This window comes from Sylvia atricapilla, chromosome 12 (genome assembly GCF_009819655.1).
Source record: "Sylvia atricapilla isolate bSylAtr1 chromosome 12, bSylAtr1.pri, whole genome shotgun sequence".
NCBI lineage: Eukaryota > Metazoa > Chordata > Aves > Passeriformes > Sylviidae > Sylvia > Sylvia atricapilla.
In genome coordinates this window covers 8,643,050-8,668,224 of record NC_089151.1, presented here as the reverse complement: position 1 = coordinate 8,668,224, position 25,175 = coordinate 8,643,050, and the positions used below count along the sequence as shown (strand labels likewise).

Here is a 25,175-nt window from a genome sequence, read left to right as displayed (position 1 = left end):
ATCAAGAAAATTACTCATGGTTGCCCAATCCATACAGGGAATATTTAAAATGTTCAAAAATGCCAAGATATTATACAATCTCCTTATGAGAAAAAATTGAACAGCCTAGAATACTTTTGCTTAGATTAGAAGGCAGCAAAGGAACAGACAAAAGGATGATAAAATCACAAATTCTATGAAAAAGTTTAAAAAGGGAATGATTTTTTGCTTATTTTCACCATAAATGTATTTGATGATAGCTAAGGACATTACTCCCTGCCCATGGTGGGGGGTGGGAACTAGATGATCTTTTAGGTCTCTTTCAACCCAAATCATTCTGTGATTATCAAACACAAGATTCAGAACAACTCAAAGAGCTCTTACATGTACACGAAGCCAGGTAAAAGTGGAATTTGTTGCCTTTGGATATTACAGAGGCTGATACACAAACATTCCATGAATGATTAGACAACTTTCCACAGTACATCTGGGACTATCAAACCCAATGGGTTTGTGCAGCCCTCAGCTCAAGAATATTCTCAAACACCAGTGGCTGCAATGCTAGAGACCCTTCCTTCTGTATTCCCCACAAATTTCCTCACTGCCCACCAGCAGCACAGCAGGGGATCCAGGGCTTGGCTGGACACCCCACATTTACAATGACTGAGCCACTCCTTTGTTAATCAGCACAGAGAACAGCTCTCACTAAAATGAACAACTGGGCCCCATCCTGCAACCCCAAACACTCACACTACCACACAGGGCAGTGCTGAGGAGCAACACAGGCACCACAACACTCCCTGATTAACCCACCCCGAGCTGGTGCAAGGCTGATAATCCTTCTGCCAAGCCAAGATAAGAGACATGGCACCAATGAGACCTCACCTTTTATAGACAGTGTTAAATATTCCAATTCCCTTCCACTGTTTAATTACAAATCTGGTCTTGCATATTCTCGTATTCATGGAAAAACAAAGCGACGTATTGAATAACTGAACTGTGGTGTGACAAGCATCATATTCTCCTACTATCAGTTGTTTTCCTTCCTGCTTCCTAACTCCAAGTATGAATTCAAGATAGGAGAAGAAAAATAAATTGTATATGTTATTTGTTATCTAAACTAATGATGTGGCAACACAGCATACTTGGATCGGATTCCTCTCCTTTGTTTAAGATTATCACTTCCTCAGACAGAGTGCAACAACCCACCACAACATCAAAAACATACTGATGTTCACTCCACAAACATACTGATGTTCAGTCCACTGCACAAAGTGTTCAGGAGTGCACAAAAATGCTTTGCTAATCTCAGCTGAGACAACTCAATACACAAACATAAGCAAATCCCAAAAGTATGCTTTAAGGAAAGGATGCCTCACTCCTTTTGGGGAGAAATCAAACAGAAAAGACAACCTCAAAGAAAGAGGCTGAAGTGCACATTACACTTTCATACACACTCTCTCAGTCTCTCAAGCGCTGTTTTACAGACCCTTCCTGCAATGTTCATGAAGCACAATCATTACTTTTTCATAAAGCTGTCATTTGATTTCAGCATCATCTTACAGGTCTATCCTCTCATTCTCTTCTTCAGACTAAGATATTTTTCAGGATTAAAGGCTAAAGAGAGATAGCATGCCAATCTGGCAACTTCTGGGAAACAGGGGAGGATTTGTTTGTGTCTTCAAAGTCTCTTTCTTACGGGAATGAAAAGCAAACCCATTGCGTACCAGGACACCCCCAAGTGAGGGGTCAAAGGCAAAGCAGAAACCACAATACATATAAAGAAAGTCTCACCTCTGCTGCCATGAAAGCCAATGTGTGCATGCCATGGGTATAGCCAACAACTCCACAGACAACTGCTAATCCACAGCAAGACAGGAGCATGGCTATGAGCAGGGCCAGCACTCTGACGTGGCTGCTCATGGGTGTGGTAGGAGAAAAGGAAAGCTGCAACACAAATACATAAATACATGACAAGTGTAAATGAGTACTTCAAACACCCTGCCTTCCATTGTCACCTCACCAAACAAGGCCTCATTCAGGAAAATCTTTTGCTTTCTAGCATAAAACCAATTTCACAATGTAATAAACTATGAAGAATAAAGCTAAATCCACCCACTATCCCAAAGCCTCATTCATGTAACTGTCATTTACAGTCATATTTTAACAATCAGTTAGATTTTTTATTTACAATTATTATGATTATTTGAGCTGTTTAAATCACCTGTGCAAGAAAACCAGAGATATTCTGCACCAAATCCACAGCATCTGCTTAGGATTAATACACATTTTATAAAGACAGCTAACTTAATACACAGTCTTCAAGCAATGTTTTGCCAATTTTTCACCCAACAGCTGATCTGAATTTGTCCAGTTTAGTCTTCTATCCCATAGTTCTTCCACTGTCATTTTATTTTCTTAAAAAAACATTTCAGCTGCAGCTAGAGACTGTTGGACAGACTCTGCTGATAAACAGTTCTGTCATTCAATAGCATGCAAAGTGTGCTAAATCTCTAACTACCTTAACAGAGGGCTACACCTAGTCTCTTTAAATCAAAGGCAACCCAAGGGGATGTTGGTTCATCCTTTTTCCAGGGCAGGATGAGAAAGAACAGGACAAGGAAAGAAGGAGTTGCCCAAAGCTTCACTCTGATCTGATAACAAAGTTGATTCCCATGTTTTGTTTTTAAATGGGTGCTTTCTAACTTCTTTGTATCTAGTTCAGCCCCACATGCTGCATCTTCACAAGGCAAACCATAATAGTATCATTTGTCCAAGCAAAAAATGACTATGCGTGCTTTGAATGCAAAAGGAATATAATAAGGATTTCTTCCCACGTGACCTTTGTTCGTTCAAAGCTTTCTGAACAACACTAAAAATACCAGGTGACTGCCTTGTTCACTGCTGTCTCAATTTTCCTAACTCTAGCCAATTCAGTTTAAAATTTAAGTGCTTAGCAACCTGTGAATTAACAGGCCTTACTGGACACTATTTTACAAGAACACCCAAAAAACCTTCAAAGGCCAGATCTACCAACAAGAAATTAATGGATTCAATTCAGGTCAAACTTCTATGTCAAGACAGCAGAGACTAGGAAAATGCAGGTCCATTATTGTTTAAAGGCCAAGATTTACTGTTTAAATTGCAGTTTTGTCTTCCTTGCCTAGCCTTCAATTTCTGCATCTCTACCTAATTTATTCCTGGTAATAACAGAAAGTGGAATGTAGCTTAGAGAGAAAATTGAACAGTATATTGTAAAGACACTGGCAGTCAAAATTCAGCATATCTAAGTGAGTGTGAAACCTGAGCAGAAACAGGTTCCATAGGCCAATCCTAAAGGGCACCAATCTAAGGGATGTTCTGATAAGATACTTTTACTAAGGAGACCTATGAAGCCATCTCATGCAGTTATGTAATAGTAATTACAGGGCTCATATAAGGAGCAATTTATTAAAGAAAATAAGTATCTTCAGCTCCATTTGTCTCATGGGAAAACTGAAGGAGTAAGATTGACACTGTACTTTAAAGCAAGTATCTGAAGCTAATGAGAAGTGCACGTGTTCAGTGCAGGGTGAGGAAAAGGTCTAAATGATCTGTTTGTACCTTATCTGAGCCAGTGCCTGAACCAGAAACAGAATTTGCACATCCCAAAAGACAGCCCATAATCAAAACTTACATATTCAAAGCGATCCTTGCAGAGCTGAACCATCAGATGGAGAAACACAAGTCCAGAGAACCAGAGGCACCACATCACTACTTCTTCCACTGTCTGAACATTCAGCACACCAAAAATGAAGATGAACTTGTAGAAAATGAAATTCCAGAATTTATCCTTGAGATGCTGTAATGGAAGAGACTTGGTTACTGTAGTGAAAGAACTGACAATCAACACATTGGAGAGAAGGAAGGGAAAAGTGAAAGGGAAAGGAAAAAAACCATGGAGGTAGAAATGCAACAATACATTAGCTGAAGTCTGCTGCATACACATCTTGAATAGTGTTACCCTTACTCAGATAAGAAACATATTAAAAATACTAGCAGAACTTACTGTCTATCTAGTTTCTTGTACCACGGCAGCATAACTGTGCTACACAGCACACAATGCAGTTTCCTGCTATATTCCTAAAACAGTGCTCAACACAAAGCAAGTCTGATCTCAGTTTGAGTCTTCATGCCCAAGCAACTCAGCTACCAGGCTGCAAACACACAGTCCTCTCTGCTAGAAGAGCTTCCAGTTATTCAAGATGCCCAAACTGCCTAGCACCTTGCTTCCAAAAACTTGCCACAAAGTACGGATGATTAAGAAAAGATGATAAAGTCTGTCCTTAAGAATCACAATGCCTACAGTGGAGAATGAGATGGATGAGCAATGAAAATAAAACCATTCCCACACACACGAAGTATGAAAGAAATAATATAATGTTCTCAAGCAGCAGACAGCAAGCCAGCTTGGAGGGGATAAAAAAAAATTATGAAACAAAATGTTTTGTTAAAGCACACGATGAAGTCACCAGGAGTTTAGTTAAGACAGGCCCTGAATTCCTTAATGATGCTGCTGTTTTAGGCTCGCCAATATTAATAAGCAGCTTTCCTTTACATGACAATTGAGGCAAACTCCCACTGTCCAAATACAAATGGATCTATCCATACTGCTACTGCTTTTCACTTCAGTTTTTAAGGGGGTAGAGAACTTCCTGGAAACCATCACCAGTTAAAATTCCACATCCTTATAGTCAACACGGACTGGAAAGAAAATCTGGCCCACTGCAGTTTGATAGTGCTTGGGTTTTAACACTCCACTCAGGGCCCCTACGAGGTATGAATTACAAATACAATAGGCTTTGAGAGATCCACAGTTACTAATGAGGCTTTGTGCGCCTCAGTTCTGGATGTCAAAAATCATCATGGCCTAATTCCTCCTAAAGAACTCTTTTTACAGACTTTTTTTATAAATATGTGAACACACTCCAAACCACTGCTACTGCATTTACACAAGCAACCTATCATTTGCCTTACTTTAAAAAAAAAAAAATAGAGATACTATTCAAGGTCCTGCTGCTGCTTTCATCTTCTGCAGGATCCTGTTTTTTAAAACTCTGGGCTTTCATGGTTCCCTTGCTGAATTTTTACAAACATTCCACATAGCCAAGAGCAGGACTATACAGTCTCAGTTTTCAGTCCTGCTCACCGTCTTTCTCTGGGGATTTTCTTGCCTACTCCCTCTGAAACCTCCACTCAGTGTATGAGGATGGAAAGCACTTCTCCAGCAGTCAAGGTACAAAAGAAGAGGGAACTCAAGACTGTCAGTGCTGACAACTACAAAATGCAATGGAGAAATGCTGCCAGGTGCAGGCAGGATAGAGAAGAACATGTTACAAGTATTTTTAAGTGAGGTGCACTTGTAAGAAATCTGACAGAGTCCATTAAAGAAACAGGATTTTCAAGTTGACTGTGGGCTTATAAAATACAATAGGAAAAATTCCCTTAGAAATAAACCAGAAGCTGATGGCTGTGGATATACTAGCTAATCAAATGGTAAAACATATATTGTAAAATCTATTTTTCCTGTGCAGTTTCAGCAATCCCATACAGAAAATCACACCATTTGTCATGTTCCACAGTTTCCTTGTTTACTGTCTCACCTGCCTCTCGCTGACACGAAGAGGACCAAACACCATACACTGGATTAGCTTAGCAACCAGCATCAGAAAACAGCAGGCAGTATTCACTAGTACCTGGAAAGCAATAAAGCAGTCAGCAACAAATACTTCTGCCCTATTTAGAAGAAGGGAGAGAAGTGGAATGAACGAGTCTAACAAAACCTGCCATTGTTCACAGAACAGTCTTAGTTGTCTTTTTTATTTTTGGTGAAATTTAAGCCTGGCCTCTTCTAAGACATGTGAAGTATCTGATAAGTCACTTAGCTGCTTTTTTTAATTTTCTAGAAATACTAACACAGTTTGATACAGCAGTAAAGCCAACAAACTGCTCTACTTCTTCCCAATAAATTATTTCATACAAATTGCCAAATTTCATAAAAGAACATGGGGACAAAACCTAGAGATCACCAAGATGCTCATTTTGTTTAATATATGGCAGATGAGAAAAATCCAGTTTGAATATGTTGTTACAGTAAGAGGTTTCAGAGGTTGCCTCAAAACATGCTGAATAGCACACATCCCTTCAGTAACAACACGGCTTGCAGCTTTCTTGGGAAACTTTTTTACAGCAAAGTAGCAACAAGCAGAACACAGGGGCCTGGGAAAACTGCTATCTCACATTTGGCAAAGGTATTTGTAATTAACTTTTGACCTAAGCAGGACGCTAAAAAGGCTAGAAGGTGGATGATGAAGCCTCGCCCTGTCACTTCCAAAGGACATACGACAAACTTTTCCAGGACCCTTAAGGCCCCAAGACCAGGTTTCAACAGGATGAATGTGTTCGGTATATTAAAAATCAGCACCTCAGTCAAGCAAGTATGCTGTGAACCAAATGTCCAACTACTGCCACCTCTGAGTGACAGACAGATGAAAAGTTCAACAGCAACAACTCAGCAAGGTTTCCAATATCCCCTTGTTGAGCCTTTACTTCAACTACAGGTCAGCGAGCCAAAATTCATAAACCATTACGAGATTTGGGTTTAAAAAGATACAGAATTTTTTTTCCTTAAATGGTGAGAATGTTTCCTCTTACCTACAAGACTCTCAGTGTTATTTAAAAAATAATAACAAATAAAGGCAGGCAAGTCTTGAGCTCGAATACCTGACAGCCCCTTACTCAGATTTCTGGCAGAGCATTTCGGGCAATGTTTCCAGAAGCTTAAGCCCAGCAAGCGCCTGTGTCCGCGGCAAACGCTCCCAACAGCTCCTCCCAAAGCCCCCGGCAGGACGAGCGGGGCTCTCAGGGAGACAGGCTCCAGCCGAGCTCTCGGGGCGCTCGGCTCTAACGCTGCCCCGCCGCCTCGGCCAGGCAGGAAGGGAAGCGGCTGCGGAGGCGGCCCGGGGAAACCGAGCCGAGCCCCCGCTTTATGCCGCGAGCAGTTTTCAAACAACAATAACGAGACACCCCCCCGAGCCGCCCGCCTTCCCCCGGCCGCGGGGAGGTGCCGGCAGAGGCGGATCCCGCTGCCAGCCCCGCAGGCCGCGGGCCCGCAGGCCCCTCCGCCGCCCCGGGCTCACCCAGACGCAGAGGCTGTCGGAGAGCAGGTAGTAGGCGACGTCCAGGGCCCGTGGGCCGGCGCAGCGCTGAGACTCGGCCGCCTCGGTGCCCGCCGCCTCGCCGGGCGCCTGGCTGAGGGCGCGGTAGGCGCTGAGGCCGGCGCCCAGCAGCGCCAGGGCGCTGAGCGCCGTGTAAGTGCGGAGGCTGGGCCAGGGGAAGCGCTCCAGGAACAGCAGCGGCATCGCGGAGCCCTCGCCGCCGCCCGGGCCCGGCCCGCCGCGCTCCCCCGGCTCAACGCCCGCCCCGCCGCCCCTCCCCGGGGCCGGGCGAGCCGCCCCCGCCGGAGAAAGGAAAAGAGACCGGGCCCGAACCCCCCGCTCCGGGCGCCGCGTCCGCCCGTCACCCCGCGCGCTGAGTCACGGCCGGGGCGGCGCTTCCACCGGCCCGGCCCTGCCCCGCACCCCCCGCGCCCGGGACAGCGGCCGGGGAGCCGGACGGGCCTGCGGGAGCCCCGAAACACACGGGCCGGGGGGCAGAGAGGAGCGCCCAGAGACTGCGGGAACAGCGCCCTTCCACAGGCAGCCTGGAAAAACAATGTGTGGTAAGTAAGGTGAGAGGTGCTCTAAGTGCCAGGGCTCAAAAGCTGCACACTGCTCCTTGTTCTTGCAGCACCTGGCTTCCAAACTTCCACCTTCCCTTCCTTACTTCCACGGGCAAAAAGGGTTCTGTTTTCCACTCTCCTACTATCTTTATTTCCCCCAGCTGGCAGCTAAGAAACCATACATTCTACTCACCATCTGTCTGGACCTTCCATTCTATAGGGCCAAAGTGAACAGCCCTTGCACTGCCTTTCCCAGCATTTTGCAGTACATTTGCCATACTGCACAGCTTCAATTTGACCAAAGCACCAAGCTGTCAGGCTTGTTCTGTACATTGCTTACCAGTGCAGATGGCAGCAGAGCCAAGCACTTTGGCAAGAGTCAGTTCTCTTGGCAGCAGGCTCTCTCCAACCCTACCTTCATAAAAGAGGACAGTGCACAGGCAACAGTGCATCTTCTGATCAGAGGCAGAACTTGGAAACAAATCTTTTGAAGACTCATCAAGCAAAATTATGGAAGACTAAAAGCATTGGGAAGTGTCCCATCTAACTGGACTTCACGTTTAGCCAAGCACGTAAAAACCCCAGAATTAGAAAGGTTTATATTTACTGCCTACAAAAGACTGAAATGCTGAGAAAAAGCAAAAGTGTGCATATCCCTTGCAAGATGAGACAGCACAGGACAGCGTAACATGGAACCACTTGTATGTAGCACTGGCTAAGTGTTTCAGCAGGACCCTAATTCTGTCCCATATCTAAGGAAAAATATACAAAATTAACTTCACTTTCCCTGTTTTAATGACATCTCAGACCAGTCCAATAGAATTTTTGGGGTTGTTACTGTCTTAAGGGGTCACTGAAGGAAAAGATGCATGCTGAATCTCCTCCAAGCCCTGTACAAACACATCAGTTCTGGTAAAAAAGGTAAAGGCTACACGTGCCTTTAAGTACTCATTCTCCCTCAAAAAGCAGTTCTGGTCCCCAAGTAAATTAAGACTTAAAATGATATTGAATCCACTTTGCTATTTCATTTCTCCCTGATCCTAGGGATATTCCCTGCTCATGGATAGAGATCACAGCATCTGAATGGGCCCTGAATGGCTTAGCTCCTCCTCATCCCAAGAAGATCTGCATTCCTGGAGAAAAGTAAAAAAGTTTAAAATATGCACCTAAAAGTAGGAGACAATAAGGAAAAATAAAACAACTAATAAATAAAAGGAGAAAATCCTAGAAACAAACAAAAGATAACAAATCACCAAAAAAACCTCACCACCCCAACAACGAAAACCAAACCAAACCCAAGACAAACAACATCTCAACCATATTGTTTAATGTTGTACAAAACAAAAAATTGGTGAGTATTACAATGAAAAGGGAGTGGTAGCCCATTGCCATCTCTCTAGCTAAACAGTTGAGATTCACTTCTCTGCTCATACCATAGAATGTTTAGTGGCCTTCAGGAACAGAATGACCTAATAAAATCCTTGTGTCACACGTATTCATTTCTCTACAGTTCAAAGCTGTGCTCATAGAGACGGCTTCTTCTACTGGAGTCTTCAGGTACATAGGAATTCAGTTGTAAATAAAGTTGAACCTAAAATTAAAAGGATTATACCAAGTGAGGAATTTTCATCCTTTTTTTAAAGGGCATTTTAGAATGAAAAACAAATGTTTTGTTTCTGCTCTGGATAAGCCTCCACCTGACAGGAAAAAAGTGCATTTTTTAATAAGACAACTTTACAGTACAGCAGGGAGCATATTTTTTAACAGCCAATCCTATACTAGCATTGCACAACTGTCTCTTAGGGTTGCAGAAAAACTAATTATTAACATTTCATCTCTTATAAGAGGCTCAGAGATACATAAATCACAGTGAGAGTTACATTCCTCCATCAGCAACTCTTTTGCAGCATTTCTGCTACCAGGCCAACCTTACACAGGCCAACCTTACACGTTCCAAGGGGAGCATACAGACATACTGAAGAGAGAATCTTTCCCAACTAAGTTTCATAAGTAACTGTGGAAGCAAGCATCCAATTCAACTTTCAGATGCCCAGCCTTTGGCCGTGTCTGTTGCACCACTACCCAACCTGCGTAACAGTGTTTTGCTGGTACTCAAGAGGAAGTACCTGCTATCTTTAGAGGAGAGGAAGCCAAAGTCTGGGCTAGAGAGAAAAAAATATTCAGCAGGAAACAAAAATATTATGGGTAACACCAGTGCTAACATTCTGCTAACATACTTTTTTCATCACAGTTGGTGCATGACAGAACTACTACCCTAAGGAAGAGCCAGCAGGCTGTGGACTCCTGGCATGCCTCAACATCCTCTCAAGTAAGAGACCAGTGAGCTCTGGAGAGACGAGCCACAGGCCATTTACAGGTAAGAAAGTCAAAGCATGTGTAATTGCAAGAGAAATGAAAAAATACAGCTATCCCTACAGATATTTGTGTCATAAAGATACTACACTTCTTTAACTCTACTGGAGACTGTAAAAAACCAAGGACATTTAACAAGCACAAAGCTGTGATAACATGCACACCCAATTCAGTGCTTCAAACTCACATCCTGGCTTTAACTCTCCAGCTGTCCCCAACAGCTACAAGAAGCTGTTCCTCAGTCTGTGCAGAGCCTCATCCTCACTGTCTTCCATGTCTTCCTTATCTACAACTGCTAGGTGTGACTTTGGTGCTAGGCAGTTGTGATCAGAGCCTTGAAAGTGTCCATCATAGCTCATCTGAAGCAGAATCTTTGGGATAGATGCCACCTCTTAAAGTTGGTTTCTGTAGCATCTTGCCTTGCTCTGGTGTCCCACGGCAAACATGTTCCCAAGACCCACCATACAAATACAACACACCTGCTCAAAAGTTGAGGAAGGCTGGAAATAATGGGTCCATATCCTGGTGCATTGTCATAGAGCTCAAACAGTGGTGCAGCAACCAGCTTGTAATTTTTGGGGACTGCAAACAAAGCTAAAAACAAATACAAGTTGATGAATCAGAAAAACCAGCACATTCAGCCAAGGTGTCATCATCCCACATCGGCCTCAAAACAAGTTCACTACATGGAGCACTCAGGCAGGTTTATTCCTTTAGTTAAATGTGGGATTCGCATGCTGTACACAGACTGATGCAGAAACAGGAATAAAAATTTACTAGGAACTCATATTCAAAGGATTATCTACCTTCAAAGCAAATACCAGTATTTAACTATGTTAATGATCAACTACAAACAACTGGAAGCATACAATCACAACTTGGTTTTCTTTGCATGAAATGCAAGCATAAACATTGTTACAAATACCACCCTTTGATGCAAACAAACACTCACCCTTTTCTTGAAGCTGGACCAAAAAAAGCTTTTTGTGTTCTTTTGGCTTTGTAATATGAGCTGGGATATATGGATACTAGAAGAAAAATGGTAAAAAACAGTTGTACAGAGCTTTGAAAATATTGTGTAATCTTAAGTGCTGCTTTATAAATTATCAAGCCCTGTACAAGCTTTCAATGTGTCATATTTTCTTTCCTGGCACCAAATAAAGAAAACCATTTTCATAAGAAAGTACTTAAGAAAGGAATGCTGTTGCTGTCTCAGCTATTGACAGGTTCTAAAGTGGCACCAATACTCACAAGCAGTTAAAACAACCCAATAAACCAAAAATGCATAAAAGCAAACTAAGCAAGGTTTTTAATATTTAAGCACTTAGAAATAGGGTGGTAAGACTAATTTATTCACAGGGCATCTGATCCATAAGCAGCAGTGCAAGACTGCTTAGCAGTGCAAGACTGCAAGACTCCACTGCTGCTACAAAAGAAATTTAAATGGTGCATCTGTCTCAGCACAGAACTGGAAGCTACTACATCCAGTGGTTTCTCATCCATCAGGACAGGTATGAGAAGGGAGACAGGAGTTTCCATTAATAAAAGGCTGTCGTTTCTCTTCAGTCATAGAAGGAGATGAAACAGCTAAAACCCAGGAAAACTAATTGCTCATGCAGCAAGTACTCAAGAAGCCCATCTGGAACGTTGAAGGCTTTTAGAAGTACAAACAGAATTTGACCAAAGAAGATGGAAGCCCACAGGAGTACTCACCTGTGGAGGTTCAAAGTTTGGTCTCCACCAGTTGCCAATGCAGTCATCAATCACCCAGTCTTGCTGAACACCATCCTGACGACCCAGTATCTATCACAAATTCAGTACTAATCAGACCTCAAACTACCTCAAGGAAATTGTTAGTAAACACATACTGGAAGCACAAAGATTTGCTGTAATATGTGTCTGATGTAGTTCGTAAATGCTCTGACACAGCTTTCAATAGAATTGTAGAGTATTTTTGTATAAAATGAGATTTTTTAGTAAAAGCCTCACCTGGTTGGACAAGGGCACTCTAAAAAGCTTTTCAAAATCTTTGCTGTACTCAGTTGGACTGAGTTCTATCAGACAAATGGGAAGAATGAAATACATTGTTACATTCTCTAGAAGAATTAATTTAGCCACTTGGAGAAAATGGTGCATTGGGAGGACTATCTCAAAGGCAAGTCCCCATCAGTTGTCCTCCACAATATATTTTATTGCTCATCTCTACACTCACTTGCCTGAAGCCAGTCAGAAAGCAAAGCTGCAAATGAACACAGGACTTGAGCACCGGGTAGGAGTCAGCCACACTCATGATGCAGACAAATGAAACCTTGACTGCTTTATTTGTTAACTACCTGAGAACATCACAAAAGCAACAAAATAACAACAGTGGTAAGACGACTATTCTATTGCTTTTGCTTATTCTGGTAATTCTAAAATAATGTAACATTCTGCTATAGCAACATAATGAAAGAAAACAGACCTCTGTCATTAAGCGTTTGAGCCCTTCTACTTCATCTTCTCCTGGATTCAGTTCACCACCAGGTCTGTTAAAATAATCAATCGTGAAAAAGTTATTTTATTGCCTTTACCAATCTTCACAGGCAAGTTCCAGTGTGCTTCCAGGCAGGGAGTTGCAAATTCACTTATGGCTCTTAAGTCAGAAGTTCCAAATCTAGCTTTGCTGAATTTGAAGACAGCAGGACAACTTTCACCAAAACCTAAACTAAAATGGCTATTTACGTCCCTTAAAAAAATAATGCGTAAAATAGTTTCAGCTCAGCAGAATAAAGCATAACAATACACATGATAATAACTGGGACACTTAAAGGGTAAAGTTTTGAGAATAACAACCAGAGGCTGAAGGGCTCTGAAGAGCTGTAACTACTGCCTGTATTTGTTCTTATCACAAAACCAGCACTCACTGAAGCATACAGAAAGCAGAAAATAAAACTCATGTGGGGAAATTATGCAGGATTACTCATTTTCGTGATTACAGCATTTTGCAAATCATTTCAGTCTTGTCTACGAATCTAGATATAAAATGAGACTTGAAACACACATACAAAATTGAGAACAATATAAAATGTTAAAACGGAAGAACAAGAATACAAATAGGGTAACATGAGACAAGTCAAGCCCATCTTGTTTAAAAAAGAAAATAACCACCATTACTACAACCACATTCAAACACTAAAATTTCACTCTGGCTATGATAACTGTGAGATGAACTGAAGTAATTTTCTCAAATTTAGATGCCTACCTTTCTTGCTGTCCCAGCTCAGCCATTAGTTTGTAAACAGGTATCACTCTGCATTTACAGAGGGTTAGTCCTTGACCTCCTTTTGCCCATTTTTGTGGGCATAGCATAAGCTACTGAAGCAAAACAGCTTTCACAATGCAAGTACAACACACCAACTGCTGATAATGAGTTTTAAACAAGGTTTTACTGTAGTAATGCACTGTAACTAAAATTCCCAGTCAGTCCCCCTCATAAGCAGAGTCAAACAAACACACTTTAGATGAAAACCCCACACATTCAAAAATTACTTTCTAGACCAAATCTTTACAAGCAATGAATCCCATTCAAAACATTGAGCAGTTGGCCACAGTTTAACCTCTAGCCCGCATGTTTTGTGATCTGTGACAATAAACGAAAGTTACACTTAAGAAACAGACACTTACAGCTTGAAAAAAGTTGTACCCAGCTGCAGTAACAGCACATGGGGCAGCCTGTGCTCATGCACAATCAGAACTCCTTCCACTGTCCGCCTCATGCCAATCTTGTCAAACTCCTCTCTCATGCGCTGAAACCGAGCGGCCACGGAACTGTCCTTCTCATACAGAGGCTCCTTTGTGCCAAATGTGTAATTTGTCAGAGGATACCTGTAAGGAAGAGAAAAAATGTTACTGCGTAACAAGAAATCTAACTTTAAATCACCATGAGGCAAATCTTTCATTGCTTGATAAGTAAGTCAGTGCAGGGCTAAAATCTTTGTGGGTGGCTTCTGAGGCCCCAGGGAGATCTGCATTATGGAACACACAAGCACAGACAGTCTGTTGAGCTGCACTCTAGCCTGCTGCAGGCTCAAAAGAAGGAAAAGAAGCTCAGAACCAACTGTCATTCAACAGCCACCCTCTTTGATCACGCTGCAGGGAAAAGGCAGCTGAAGCTCTGAAAGGAGCTGGAAAAGAGACTGGAGAAAAAACACTGCTGGGAAGGAAGGAAGCTGCACAGGACTGCAGTTTGTTCTGCAGATGTAATGAGAGCCTGAGAACTAAACTGTTAGAAGTGGGTTTTTTTTGAAGTGGGAAATCAGACATGTGGATCACAGAAGAGGAGAAATGCTGAGTTTCTCAGTACAGGGTTGGGAGCCTGGGGTAAGATCAAGAGTGTGAGCAGATCCCTCTGTTGGGCTGATGCTGGGCCCCTGCACTCTGGTGACAGTGCAGCAGAAACTCAGCGATTTCTCCAGGTAAGAGGGACTGAAAACAGAAGACAAAGTAAAGGTTAGTCAAGAAATGGGTCAGTCCAAGACAGCACAGAGGCCAACAGCGAAGTGTTATTGTGCAATTAAATCCTTGTAACAGAGAGGTCTGATGGCAGGAGACCTGGAGGAAACACAGAATTACCCAGATAAGTCAAAAGGGAGAAGAAAGTGGTTCTGGGCAGAGCAGTGATGAATTATCACCATGGTTTTTACTGACTTGTGGCACACAGCAACTGAATTAACAGAATGAATGACTGATCTTATGTTTTCCTTGAGATGCTTCTTGGCATGGATTCTTTCCCCAAACATGTCAAACTTTAGTATCATACACTCTTCCCCCCTCAAATTCCAGCCTCCCTCCTCCTCCAATTTTCCTCATGTTTTACAGTGGTTAAAATAACAAGCCAGTTGCTATTGTTAGAGCCTTTTCTCATGTAGACAAGTGAGCCAAAACAACCAGTTTCCAAACCACAGATTCCCTTACTAACAAGCTCCCCCACTTTTAATTATAGTTTAAAACCCTCTCTATATTTCTTTTTCCATTAGTTTCCATTCTTAGATACACAAATGCCTTTAATAATAACAACCTATTATTCTACCCCATACTATACTAATGTGGGTGCATTAGTCTGTACATCAAAACCCTAAACCTAAAAAAATGCTGCTGATAACACAGCTTCATGATGAGTCTTTGCTTCAGAAACCCGACAGAAATATTGCAGTTTCTGATGTTCATACCTGAACTTTCACACAACTCTGTGAATGAACTCAGCTACACAAAGCTGTCAGTGAGTAAAGCTAAAATTGAATATTGACTGTTGCAGCTAACATGTGCTAGTTTTTGCAACTTGACAGATGCATAATAGCAAAGAACACATCCCAAATCCACCAGAGTTTACTGGAAGAAGCAAAAATATATGACCTCTCATAAAAAATGCATGAATACTTATTAGTAACTAATTTGTATCTATGACGATTTTCTGTGGTAGCAAATACTCTGAATTTTAATTCCAACACCTGCAGCAGACAATCCACAAACACCAGGCACATCCAGCCACACCCTACTGACTGCCTAGGGTCAGCCCAAATCCCAGCGAGGGCAAGAAAAATCCCTGCCTCTCTCTGCCGCCCTTCTGGATGCCTATGAGGGCGCGAAAACGTCTGTGATGCTGAACACACTGAAACCTTTCCTGGGTTACTTGGGGTTCACACCTCCCGAGCCAGACGCTATTTCTAAACGCACTAAAGCGTTTACACCAAATATTCCACACTCCCCCGAAGCCCTCGGTACCCTCAGCGCGGCTCAGCAGCCCCTGTGAGGGGGGCGGGCCCCCATCGGCACACGGGCTCTGCCGCCACTGTGCCCCCAGCCCTCCGAAAGGCCGGGACCCTCCGGACCTCGCAGGGCGGGCACTGAGGGAAAACCCCGCCGAGCCCGCTGAGGGAGCGGGGATGAGCTCGCCAGCGGGGCGGGACAGGAGGGGGCACAGACGGGCAGGCCCGAGGCGACGCTCACAGGTTGATGGTCCTTTCCAGCGTGAGCGGCTTCGTCTGCTGGATGTACTTGTTCCCGAACTGGTTCACCCCGCGGGGCCAGCCGGTCTGCGAGCGGTTGGGCGGTACCACGGACATGGCGAGAAAGCGGCGGGAACGAGCAGAGGGAGCGGTCGATCAGTTCTGGGCGGCGGGAGCGACGTCCGCCATTAACGCCCGCCCAGCCCTCAGCGCCGCGCGCCGCCTGCCGGGACCCACCGCACTCCGCCTCTCCTCGCTCATTGGCCAGCAGCTTCCCGTCCGGCCCCCACGCGATCCGATTGGTCAGCGCGGGCCAAGCGCGGGGGCCGCAGGGAGTTGTAGTTTGGCCTGCCGGTGCCATGGCCACTAAGCGTCGCGGAGCGGCAGCGCCGGCGGCAAAGCGCGGGAGGCGCGAGGCGGGCGCAGAGCTCAGCGCGGCCCTCGGGGACGCAGCGCTGCGGGAGCGCGCGGGGGCGGCCTGGGCCCGCGGGGAGCAGCTCCAGCACGGTACGGTACGGTACGGCCCGGCCGGGCCCGCGGGGAGCGGCTCCGGTACGGTACGGCTCGGCCGGGCCCGCGGGGAGAGGCTCCGGTACGGCCCGGCCGGGCCCGCGGGGAGCGGCTCCGGTACGGCCCGGCCGGGCCCGCGGGGAGCGGCTCCGGTACGGCCCGGCCGGGCCCGCGGGGAGCGGCTCCGGTACGGCCCGGCCGGGCCCGCGGGGAGCGGCTCCGGTACGGCCCGGCCGGGCCCGCGGGGAGCGGCTCCGGTACGGCCCGGCCGGGCCCGCGGGGAGCGGCTCCGGCACGGTACGGCCCGGCCCGGCCGGGCCCGCGGGGAGCGGCTCCGGCACGGTACGGCGTGGCCCGGCTCCCCGCCCCTCGCTGATGTGCCTTCCTTTGCAGAAGCGGTGGTGCTGGAGCCTGCCCCGTTCCGGCACGGTGTCATTCCCGGATTTCTGGCGGGCCCGGCTTTCACGGAGGCGCTGCGGGATGAACTGCTTGGCCTCGGCTTCCGCGAGCGGCGCAACGACCTCCTCTCGCTGCGACAGGTGGGCCCAGGGCTGGACTGAGCCGGGCCGGGCCGAGCTGGGCCGAGCCGAGCCACCCTAACCCCCGTCCCTTCTTGTCTTCCATGGGCCGCCGCAGTCCGAGGAGCTGGGGGCGAGCCCGGAGCCCCACGTCGCCGCCCTGAGGTAAAGCGTAGGCTCGGGGGCTTTGCCCGCCCGGGGTGTGGGGAAGAGCCGTGGTGGCTCCACAGGGAAGGCGACTGCGGGGTGGGCCCCGGTGTGGCCGCCTTCTGCCCCCGTACACGAGCCAAAAACCGGCCCTGGAGCACTGAATCTGCTCTGTGTTTTTCATGGGCACTGAAGTCTGTTCAGCTTTCATCCATATTCAGCTCTCACCCCTCTGTCACCTCTGAAGTACCTTCCGACTGGTTGCATGTTTGCAGCTGGTTATTGCCAGCAGTGCTGTGAGCACTGTGCTGTTTTCCTGGCCAGCAGGTGGTTCTACAGGAACACACTGTCACTCACAACAACAGTACCTGTAACTGTTTAAATCGTTGGCAGGGAGACAATAAATTAGTTTAGTCTGTGATGGTATGTTTTGTAACACAGGAGGGCACTTACTATGTGCTTATCTTTTTAGGCATGCTCTGTGTGAAGAATTCCGAGTGTGGCTTTCTGCTGTGACCCAGATAGTGCTGGAACCAACTATTGACATATCCTGTGCTAAATATGAATATACTGGTCAGTCTATAAGTGATCCTTTCCCTAAAGCTCCTGTGCATGTGTAAGGAACAAAATATCTATAGAATACCTAATTTCATTCTAGTTCCAGAGGGTCCCAGAGGCTGTCAGCAGCAAAACAGTGTCTGAAAATGAAGGACAAAAAACTGTTGCTGGTGTATACTGCCTGTACTTTCAGAGTGATCCATCTGTCAATTGCAGTGCAGTCCCACAGAAGAGAATCTTGCAGATCTCAGGCTGGTGATGCTGATGAGTGAAATGCAGTTCTTGGAAAGAACATGTTTTTTCTTGTCATATCCTTGCGGGGACAAAGCTGGGAAGCAGTTGTTGGGATGAATCATGCATGTACTGGAAAGACACTACAGCAGCAAAATGTGTGTAATTGCAGATGTCTTGCTGTGCCACGATGATGAACTGGAAGGTCGGAGAATTGCTTTCATCCTGTACCTTGTCCCACCCTGGGAGAAAAGTGACGGGGGAACGTTGGATCTGTACACCACAGACGGTAAAAGCTCCAAGCTCAGCCTCAGGTGGATGAAAAAGATGAAGCTTATATGCCCCTTGCAGCAATTCTCACCTCAAACAGTAGAAGGGAGATAACGAGTTTCTCCTTTGTTCAAAGAAGCTGATGTATCAGTAAAGTGTGCCCCTTAGAGATGGGCTGTAGCATTCTTTGCAGACAGTGCTAACAGGCAACAGCAGACAAACTTTTGGAAGGGTCAAGAGTAGAGGCCAGATGGAAGCGATGCCAGTAAATGTGCTTGGAACTCCAGACTGATGAGAGTAACTTCCCTTTCCAGCAGAAGCACAGAATGGAAGGGATCTTAAAGTTCATGTTGTTCCAGTCCACCTGCTGTAGGCAGGAACACTGTCTACTAGACCAGGTTGCTGCAAACCCCACTGAGCATTTCTAGCATGGGGCATCTACAGTTTCTCTGGGCAACCTGTGCCAGTGCCTCACTGCTCATAGTAAAGAATTCCTTTCTAACAGCTAATCTAAACCCACCCTTTGTTTGAAGCCATTCCCCTTGGTCTGTTATTCCATGCCCTTGTCTATCCTTAGTGCTTCTACAGCACTCTTGGTAGCTCCCTTTGGCACTGGAAGAGGCTTTGGGTTGCCCCATAACCTTTTCTTCTTCAAGCTGAACAGCTCCAGCTCTCTTCCTGTCTCCATGCAGAGGTGCACTGATTCCTCACCAAGCCCTTGCTCTGAGCTCTATCCCTTATATTCAGGTGTCCCACCAGTCAGAGAGTCATGAAGTCAGAGAGAAGTCCCAGTTCCTATCTTAACCAGGTATGTTTTCTTCCTCAGAACACTTTCAGCCACAGCAGATCACCAAGTCATTAGTGCCTTCATGGAACACGCTGGTTTTCTTTGAAGTGTCTCCAGTCTCTTTCCACCAGGCAAGGATCTGTCTCTTGTTAATTTTTTAATTCTCATTGTTGTGGTTATTCATTCTGTGTGTTATTACAATCCTGATGAGAAAGGAGAAGAACTGTGGATAGAGTGGATACTCATGCTAAGTGCTGTGTGCTAAAGAGAGGGCTTCAAGGACTTTAAGGAGGACAAGAACCAACAAAGCTACCTTTAAACCATCACTCTAGCTGCATCATTCTGGGAAAGAAAAATTCCCATTTCTATTTTGTGTTACTATCCTGGCAAGCCACAGCTGTGAATTTAGCTCTCACTTCTTTCTGTTTGTTGGCTTGTCCTAAACTAGATCACATTTTTTGATATGATGGTCATGACTTTGCTCCAGAAGAGTTCCTCAAGCCATCCATCACCTTGCCAACAGTGCAAGGGCACTGTGCAGATCTGGCTGTACCCCCTCAGTGACACAGGCATGGTTCAGTGCCCTGCAGCAGAAATGCTGACATAGTTAAAGAGTACTCTGTGACACTTGTCAGGAAAATGCCTGAGAACAGGATGAATAATTTGGGGATCTGCATGACACAAGCACCTGAGTGAAATCTCACACTTGTGTACCTCAGAGTACCAGGGACTCTTACAAAGGGCCAGAGAGCAGAAGGCTGGAGAGGAAGATGATCAGTGATAGAGGTTAGGCATGTCCTGACCTAGGCCACTTAGGGGGTTATTTTTGTGTCATTTATGTCTTACAGTTATTAATTAACAGCAGCATCTACTTGTCACTGCCCTGATTGTTTTCAGGTAGTGATTTAATTTTGTCTTAAAAATCAGTGACTCAAAACTCTCAGAGGGAGAGAGAGAATGGATTCTTCGTGAGCTTGGAGTTAAAGCTTAGTCTGGAATTCTAGAAACCTGCAATGGACTTCAGGACGATAGGCCTGTCTCTAATAATGTGACCTGGTCTAGGTCTGTGTGAGATTTCTGTGTACACAGTGGGCTCTCTGGAGCAGAGTCCATCTCCTGTCCCAAGTTTGCATGGTCCCAGTGACACGTGGTCCCTGTCTAACTTGTGACGTGCTGCCCACCCTTGTGCAGGTGTCAGAGGTTCTGTCGCACAAGTGCCGCCTGTCAGTGAGTGGGTGGTTCCATGGCCCGGCTGTGGCCAGACCTGCACGGCACATTGAAACCCCCTTGGCCAGGAGCCCACACATCCCCTATGATGTGAGTAACGAGCCTACATCTGTATATCTGCATTTCTCTCTGTGTCCTGTAATGCCTGTTAGAGAATGCATCAATGCACTGGGGATGCTTTAATCTTTATCCCATTCTCCTTTTTGTTTCCTGTCCACATTTGTATGCAATTTCTTTCTTATGCATCTTTGTATGTTTTGCATACCTACAGTAGTTCAGAGAATGTGGTGAATACCTGTGGTGCAATGAAATAAGGCAATAGTGTGTGTGTGTAGGAATTCAGTCCTGTGGCCAGCTCAGTAGAGGGAATTGGGGAATCTTCTTTACTTTTGAAAATTCAGTATTCTAATCAATTTCCCTTCTAGCATGAAATATTGTATGAGTGGATCAATCTAGTTTATTTGGACATGGACTCCCAAGCCCAAATCCAGGAGGAATTTGAGGAGCAATCAGAAATTCTCCTGAAAGACTTTCTTAAGGTGAGCCTAGTGGTTCAATCTGATGTGATCTGCCAGAACTGGTCAGACAGCTGGCAGGTACCACATGGCACAAAGGTTGGGAAAGGGCTTGCTTGCATATCTGTTAAAACACCTTCTAAGTTTCACACCTAAAAGGGAATGGACCAGGTGACCTCCAGAAGCCCTTCTAACCTCAAGCACTCTGATTTCTGTGGAATGATTCCCTCTGACTGCCTGTACAGTGCTGCATGCGTACTCAGCAAAAATAAAATACTTTTCTTCAATCTTCTTTTCCTGGGAGCTAAATGCTAACATTTCTGCATCTCTTTCCCCTAGAAAGAAAAATACCAACTATTGTGTGAAGCACTGGAGAACAAAGGGATCCAGTGGAGTAGTCGGGGGCCAGCTAATAAAAGGTGAGGAACAACAGCATGCTGCACGTGGTGATCAGGCTCAGCAGGAGCTGCCATGAGGCTGCACTGGTCAGTGCTGTCCTCCTGGGCATGGTCCTTGTTGGCTCTCCCACAAGGAGATGCATCTGCTGTCTTTCAGACTCTATGAGGCAGCAGAGGAGGACAGCCTCCCTGACACGCTGAAGAAATTCCTGCAGCTGCTGCGCTCTGAGGCCTTATTTTTACTGCTTTCCAACTTCACTGGCCTAAAACTGCACTTCCTGGCTCCCTCTGACGAGAATGAAGATGCTGGGGAGGGACAAGCAGCAGACACCACTGGGCACAGCAGTGTCAAACCTGAGCAGGAAGAGAATGAACAACCAGCTAATGGCAGTCCCCATCAGCCACACCAGTCTGAGAACACCCCTGAAGCACAGGACGGTGAGATGCAGAGCGGTGAGTAGAGCAGCAGTAGTGTGAAAGCATTCAAACACAATTCCCAATGGTTTTCATGGAACTAGTGTTGTGTTGTACTGTAACCAGCACAAACATGGGACTTGAAGCATGTTAGATTGATTATCTGGAAACAGTGACCCATTGCAAAAGAATTTGGAGTAATCAATGACTAATTTGAAGATACCATTTTGAACAAGTCTTCAGGGTGGGACTTTAGGGGGGCTGTTAATCTTTTGTCAATGGTTATGTGGTTTCTACATCCACATAACCCCTGCTTCATGTAGAGCATATTCTTGTATGAAGTAATAAAACAGAAAAGTGAAAAGGTCAGAAGTAAAACCATTTTAGAATTTGAAAACTGATACCTAAAACTAGGATTCAGTCTTTCAGAAAACAGTAAGCTTAAACCACCACTTAGTTGTCAGCAGTGATAACTATCCAAGATTAGGTTAATTCTGGATTTTGATTGGGGATGGTTATTTTAAACAGTGGCTATGAAGTTTAAGGGTAGAATTTTTGAAAATGCTCATTCTGCACTGTCAGGCAAGTTAGTGGACACTGGAATAAAAGGTAACAAAAAAAGTCCTACTGAAAACAATCCCACCAGAACACTTCCCAGGAACAAAGGCTGTATGGAGCAAATCCTGGTCCCACTCCTACACACTGTTCAATGTAGCTAACCTAGAGTCATCTCTAGGAAAGATATTGACATGTGATCTGTGGTTTTACTCTTCTCACTGGGGCCAGCAGACAATTTCACAGTGGTGTGAGATCACTGAGCTCCTCACATGCTTTGAGCTCAGCTGATGTGGCTTCATAGCTTTCCCTGGGTGTCTGTTCCCTCTCCTAGGCTCGGGTACCCCTGTGTGTGCGGGGGAGCTGCGGCGCTGGACCCATGGGCACTACACTCTTGTCCACGACTCTCAAGCCACAGAATTTGCTCTTGACCTGCTCTTCTTCTGTGGCTGTGAAGGTAAGCAGATGAGAGAGAGATATCAGACTCTCCTTTTACAAGGTTTGCATAAAGGAATGAATTCTAAGTTCTCAGCAGGGCTAAAACAGCCAAATTTTCCCTGCTTTTTCCTACATAGAAGGTGTCTATAGACTTTGTCCTAGTCCTCACTTTGGCATAAACCCTGTTTTCAGTAGTCCTCACGCAAAGGGTTTGATACTGTGGCCTTGGAATCATCTCTGGCCTTTCCCGCTGGCACCAGGAGGTGGCGCTTGGACAGAGGGAAAGGCTGAGCTTCCCACGCCTTTCCACTCCTAAGCAACGGCTCACAAGGGCTCTGGGCACGCTGGAGGTGGCCACAATACCCAACCAAGAGTGTTCCCCCCCTTTCCTCACCGGAATTACCACTACACCTCCAATTCACAAAACCCAGGGTATTCAAAAGTTACTTTAGGCATGTCTAGGCATTTTGGGTCGATTGCTAGTTAGATAGTGGTAAAAAAAGAAAACCTAACCTTAAGCATTTTAGACCAGATGAGGCCCGAATGTACAGCTGAAACCATCTGGCACATGCTGGTGATTATACTGAAATATATACTTTATACTTTGGCTAGGGCCCAACTATTCTACAAGTGAGGACCACTGCACCAAACAACTTTAAATAGCCCATCTACCATAAAAGGCAAATCTAGTACATTTGCTTCAAGTTCTTTCTGAACAGAAGAAAACAAATAGACTGGCGGAAGGTAAATACTTACCTTGTATCCAGTAACTCTGGGAAGCAGGGTGAAAAAATGGCATCTCCTGGAAGGCTGCATGGAGCCTGCACAGCACTGAGGTTTCTAACGATCTTTCTTTTCTATTTTAAGACTGGGATCCTGAATATGGTGGCTTTACTTCCTACATTGCTAAAGGTGAAGATGAAGAGGTAAGGATCTCAGTTACTAGCTGCAAATCAGATAAAACTTCTGAGGGTGGAGAGACATAATTAAACTTTGTCATAACGCCAACATAATACTGAGGGTGCTCAGTAGTGCACTGGAGCCTCCTTGCCCCAGTTACTGCTCGTGGGTGAGGCTCTGGCCTCAGCTTCAAGAGGCTGCTGTTCACCTAATGCATGAGACCTGGGCCCTGAGAGTGCCTCATAGCACCTGCACCCAGGGCCATTTGGGAAGCCTGCCTCCAAGGGACACAAGGTATAGCAGAGATAACATTCTTCCAGGGAAGTGCTGTTCACTGGGGTCACATTCAGCATCAGTACTAGTTACAGTGCTGAGCAGTCATACTGGTAAGAAGTCCAGAAGCCCTTAATCTATAACAATGCTTAAGGAAAAGGGTATTAGAATGAAAATAGTGTCACAGTTCATTTTCTAACACCAGACCTTTGCTCTAACTTTTGAAACTCTTAAGGAGTTTTGTTTTCTCTTAAGAATTTTATCAAAGCTATTTTTGTGAAACTGATTATTTCCTTCCGTATCTTTGTGTCCTCTAGCTGTTGACAGTGAATCCAGAGGCCAACTGCTTGGCCTTAGTTTACAGAGACAAAGAAACTATGAAGTTTGTGAAATATATCAACCATAGAAGCTTGGTGCGGCTGAACAAGCATCCAAACAGAACAGGATTTTGGGATTTTTCCTTTGTGTATTATGAGTGATGGTGCAGTGTGACCACTGTCACAGAGAACAGTGATGGGTGGTGGGCAGGTTCCTACCTAGACATTCAGAGCACAGACAAACTTTGCTCATGCAATTCCATCACACTGCATAATGTGGGGGCAGGTGGTTTTTTAACTGCAAAAATGGAAATTTAGTCTTCTCCTGAGTCCATTGTAACACGTTCTCAATTGCTTTTAATGCTCTGTGGGTGAGGTTGTCACACAACTGTCAGCTTTCCAGCTGTTCTCTCATGGGAGCAGCACAATGGCATCTCTGACCATCAAGAGTTGTACATTGCCCCAAGCTGCTGACCGATATTATTAAAAAAAAGAAAAAAAAAAAAAAAAAAGGAAATGGGTCAGTTAAATGATTCACACACTGGTCGGGCAAGTTTTGTTACAAAATGCCCAAGACATTTTCTGGGGTTTAACTCTGTTCCTGAGACAAAAATAAAGGAGCTGCCGTGGGAAATATGAGGTTTTTCCAGCTGCGCGACTCTGTGGAGTTGGGAAGGAAGACAGTGACGCTGTAAAGGCACTGGGAAGGACTTGGCACCATAACAAGGAGCAGGATTTTATTATGCTAAGTGCTGTGCAGACAGACCTAGATGCAGCCTTTTTTCCAAAGAAAAGCTGAACAGCCAAGAAGAAATCTGCTCCTGCACACTCTCCTTGGGTGGGTGTGCAGACAGCTCCGCGCTCCAGCCTCAGAACAGGGGCCAAGGACTGGAAACAGGAATGAGGTAACCTTTTACTGGCTTAGTGTCCACAGGTAGTAGGGAGGTGACCCAAGAGCATGGCCTTGTGTCCTTTTATTTATGTCTGGGATCTGCTGGGTTTTAACATGGCTTCTGTCACTG

At 45.3% G+C, this 25,175-nt stretch overlaps 3 protein-coding genes across 3 annotated transcripts in view; 1 reads left to right on the top strand and 2 right to left on the bottom strand.

The window, feature by feature from the left end:
• The window catches only part of AMFR (autocrine motility factor receptor), a 28,348-nt gene extending 20,792 nt beyond the window's left edge, over positions 1 to 7,556 (bottom strand). The window contains exons 1-4 of the mRNA XM_066327795.1: positions 7,158 to 7,556; positions 5,622 to 5,714; positions 3,656 to 3,820; positions 1,774 to 1,926 (exon numbers count right to left, since the gene is read on the bottom strand). Coding sequence (XP_066183892.1) covers positions 1,774 to 1,926; positions 3,656 to 3,820; positions 5,622 to 5,714; positions 7,158 to 7,379 — 633 coding nt within the window. The 5' untranslated portion in view covers positions 7,380 to 7,556. The remainder of the gene's footprint in view (positions 1 to 1,773; positions 1,927 to 3,655; positions 3,821 to 5,621; positions 5,715 to 7,157) is intronic.
• A 1,490-nt stretch (positions 7,557 to 9,046) lies between these two features.
• NUDT21 (nudix hydrolase 21) lies at positions 9,047 to 15,890 on the bottom strand. The gene is made up of 7 exons (XM_066327793.1): positions 15,872 to 15,890; positions 13,775 to 13,975; positions 12,573 to 12,636; positions 11,825 to 11,914; positions 11,064 to 11,139; positions 10,591 to 10,705; positions 9,047 to 9,329 (listed from the first exon to the last, which is right to left on the bottom strand). The coding sequence occupies exons 2-7, from the start codon at positions 13,891 to 13,893 to the stop codon at positions 9,308 to 9,310; spliced, it is 486 nt and encodes a 161-aa protein (XP_066183890.1). The 5' UTR covers positions 13,894 to 13,975; positions 15,872 to 15,890; the 3' UTR covers positions 9,047 to 9,307.
• A 212-nt stretch (positions 15,891 to 16,102) lies between these two features.
• On the top strand, positions 16,103 to 24,789 carry OGFOD1 (2-oxoglutarate and iron dependent oxygenase domain containing 1). Its single transcript, XM_066327792.1, is given in 14 exon segments — positions 16,103 to 16,219; positions 16,221 to 16,602; positions 16,999 to 17,144; positions 17,242 to 17,288; positions 17,743 to 17,843; positions 18,232 to 18,348; positions 19,156 to 19,247; positions 20,308 to 20,433; positions 20,769 to 20,882; positions 21,198 to 21,277; positions 21,414 to 21,709; positions 22,560 to 22,682; positions 23,531 to 23,589; positions 24,154 to 24,789. Coding segments are annotated over 14 exon segments (1,962 nt in total). The 3' UTR covers positions 24,316 to 24,789.
• The last annotated feature ends 386 nt before the right edge of the window (positions 24,790 to 25,175 follow it).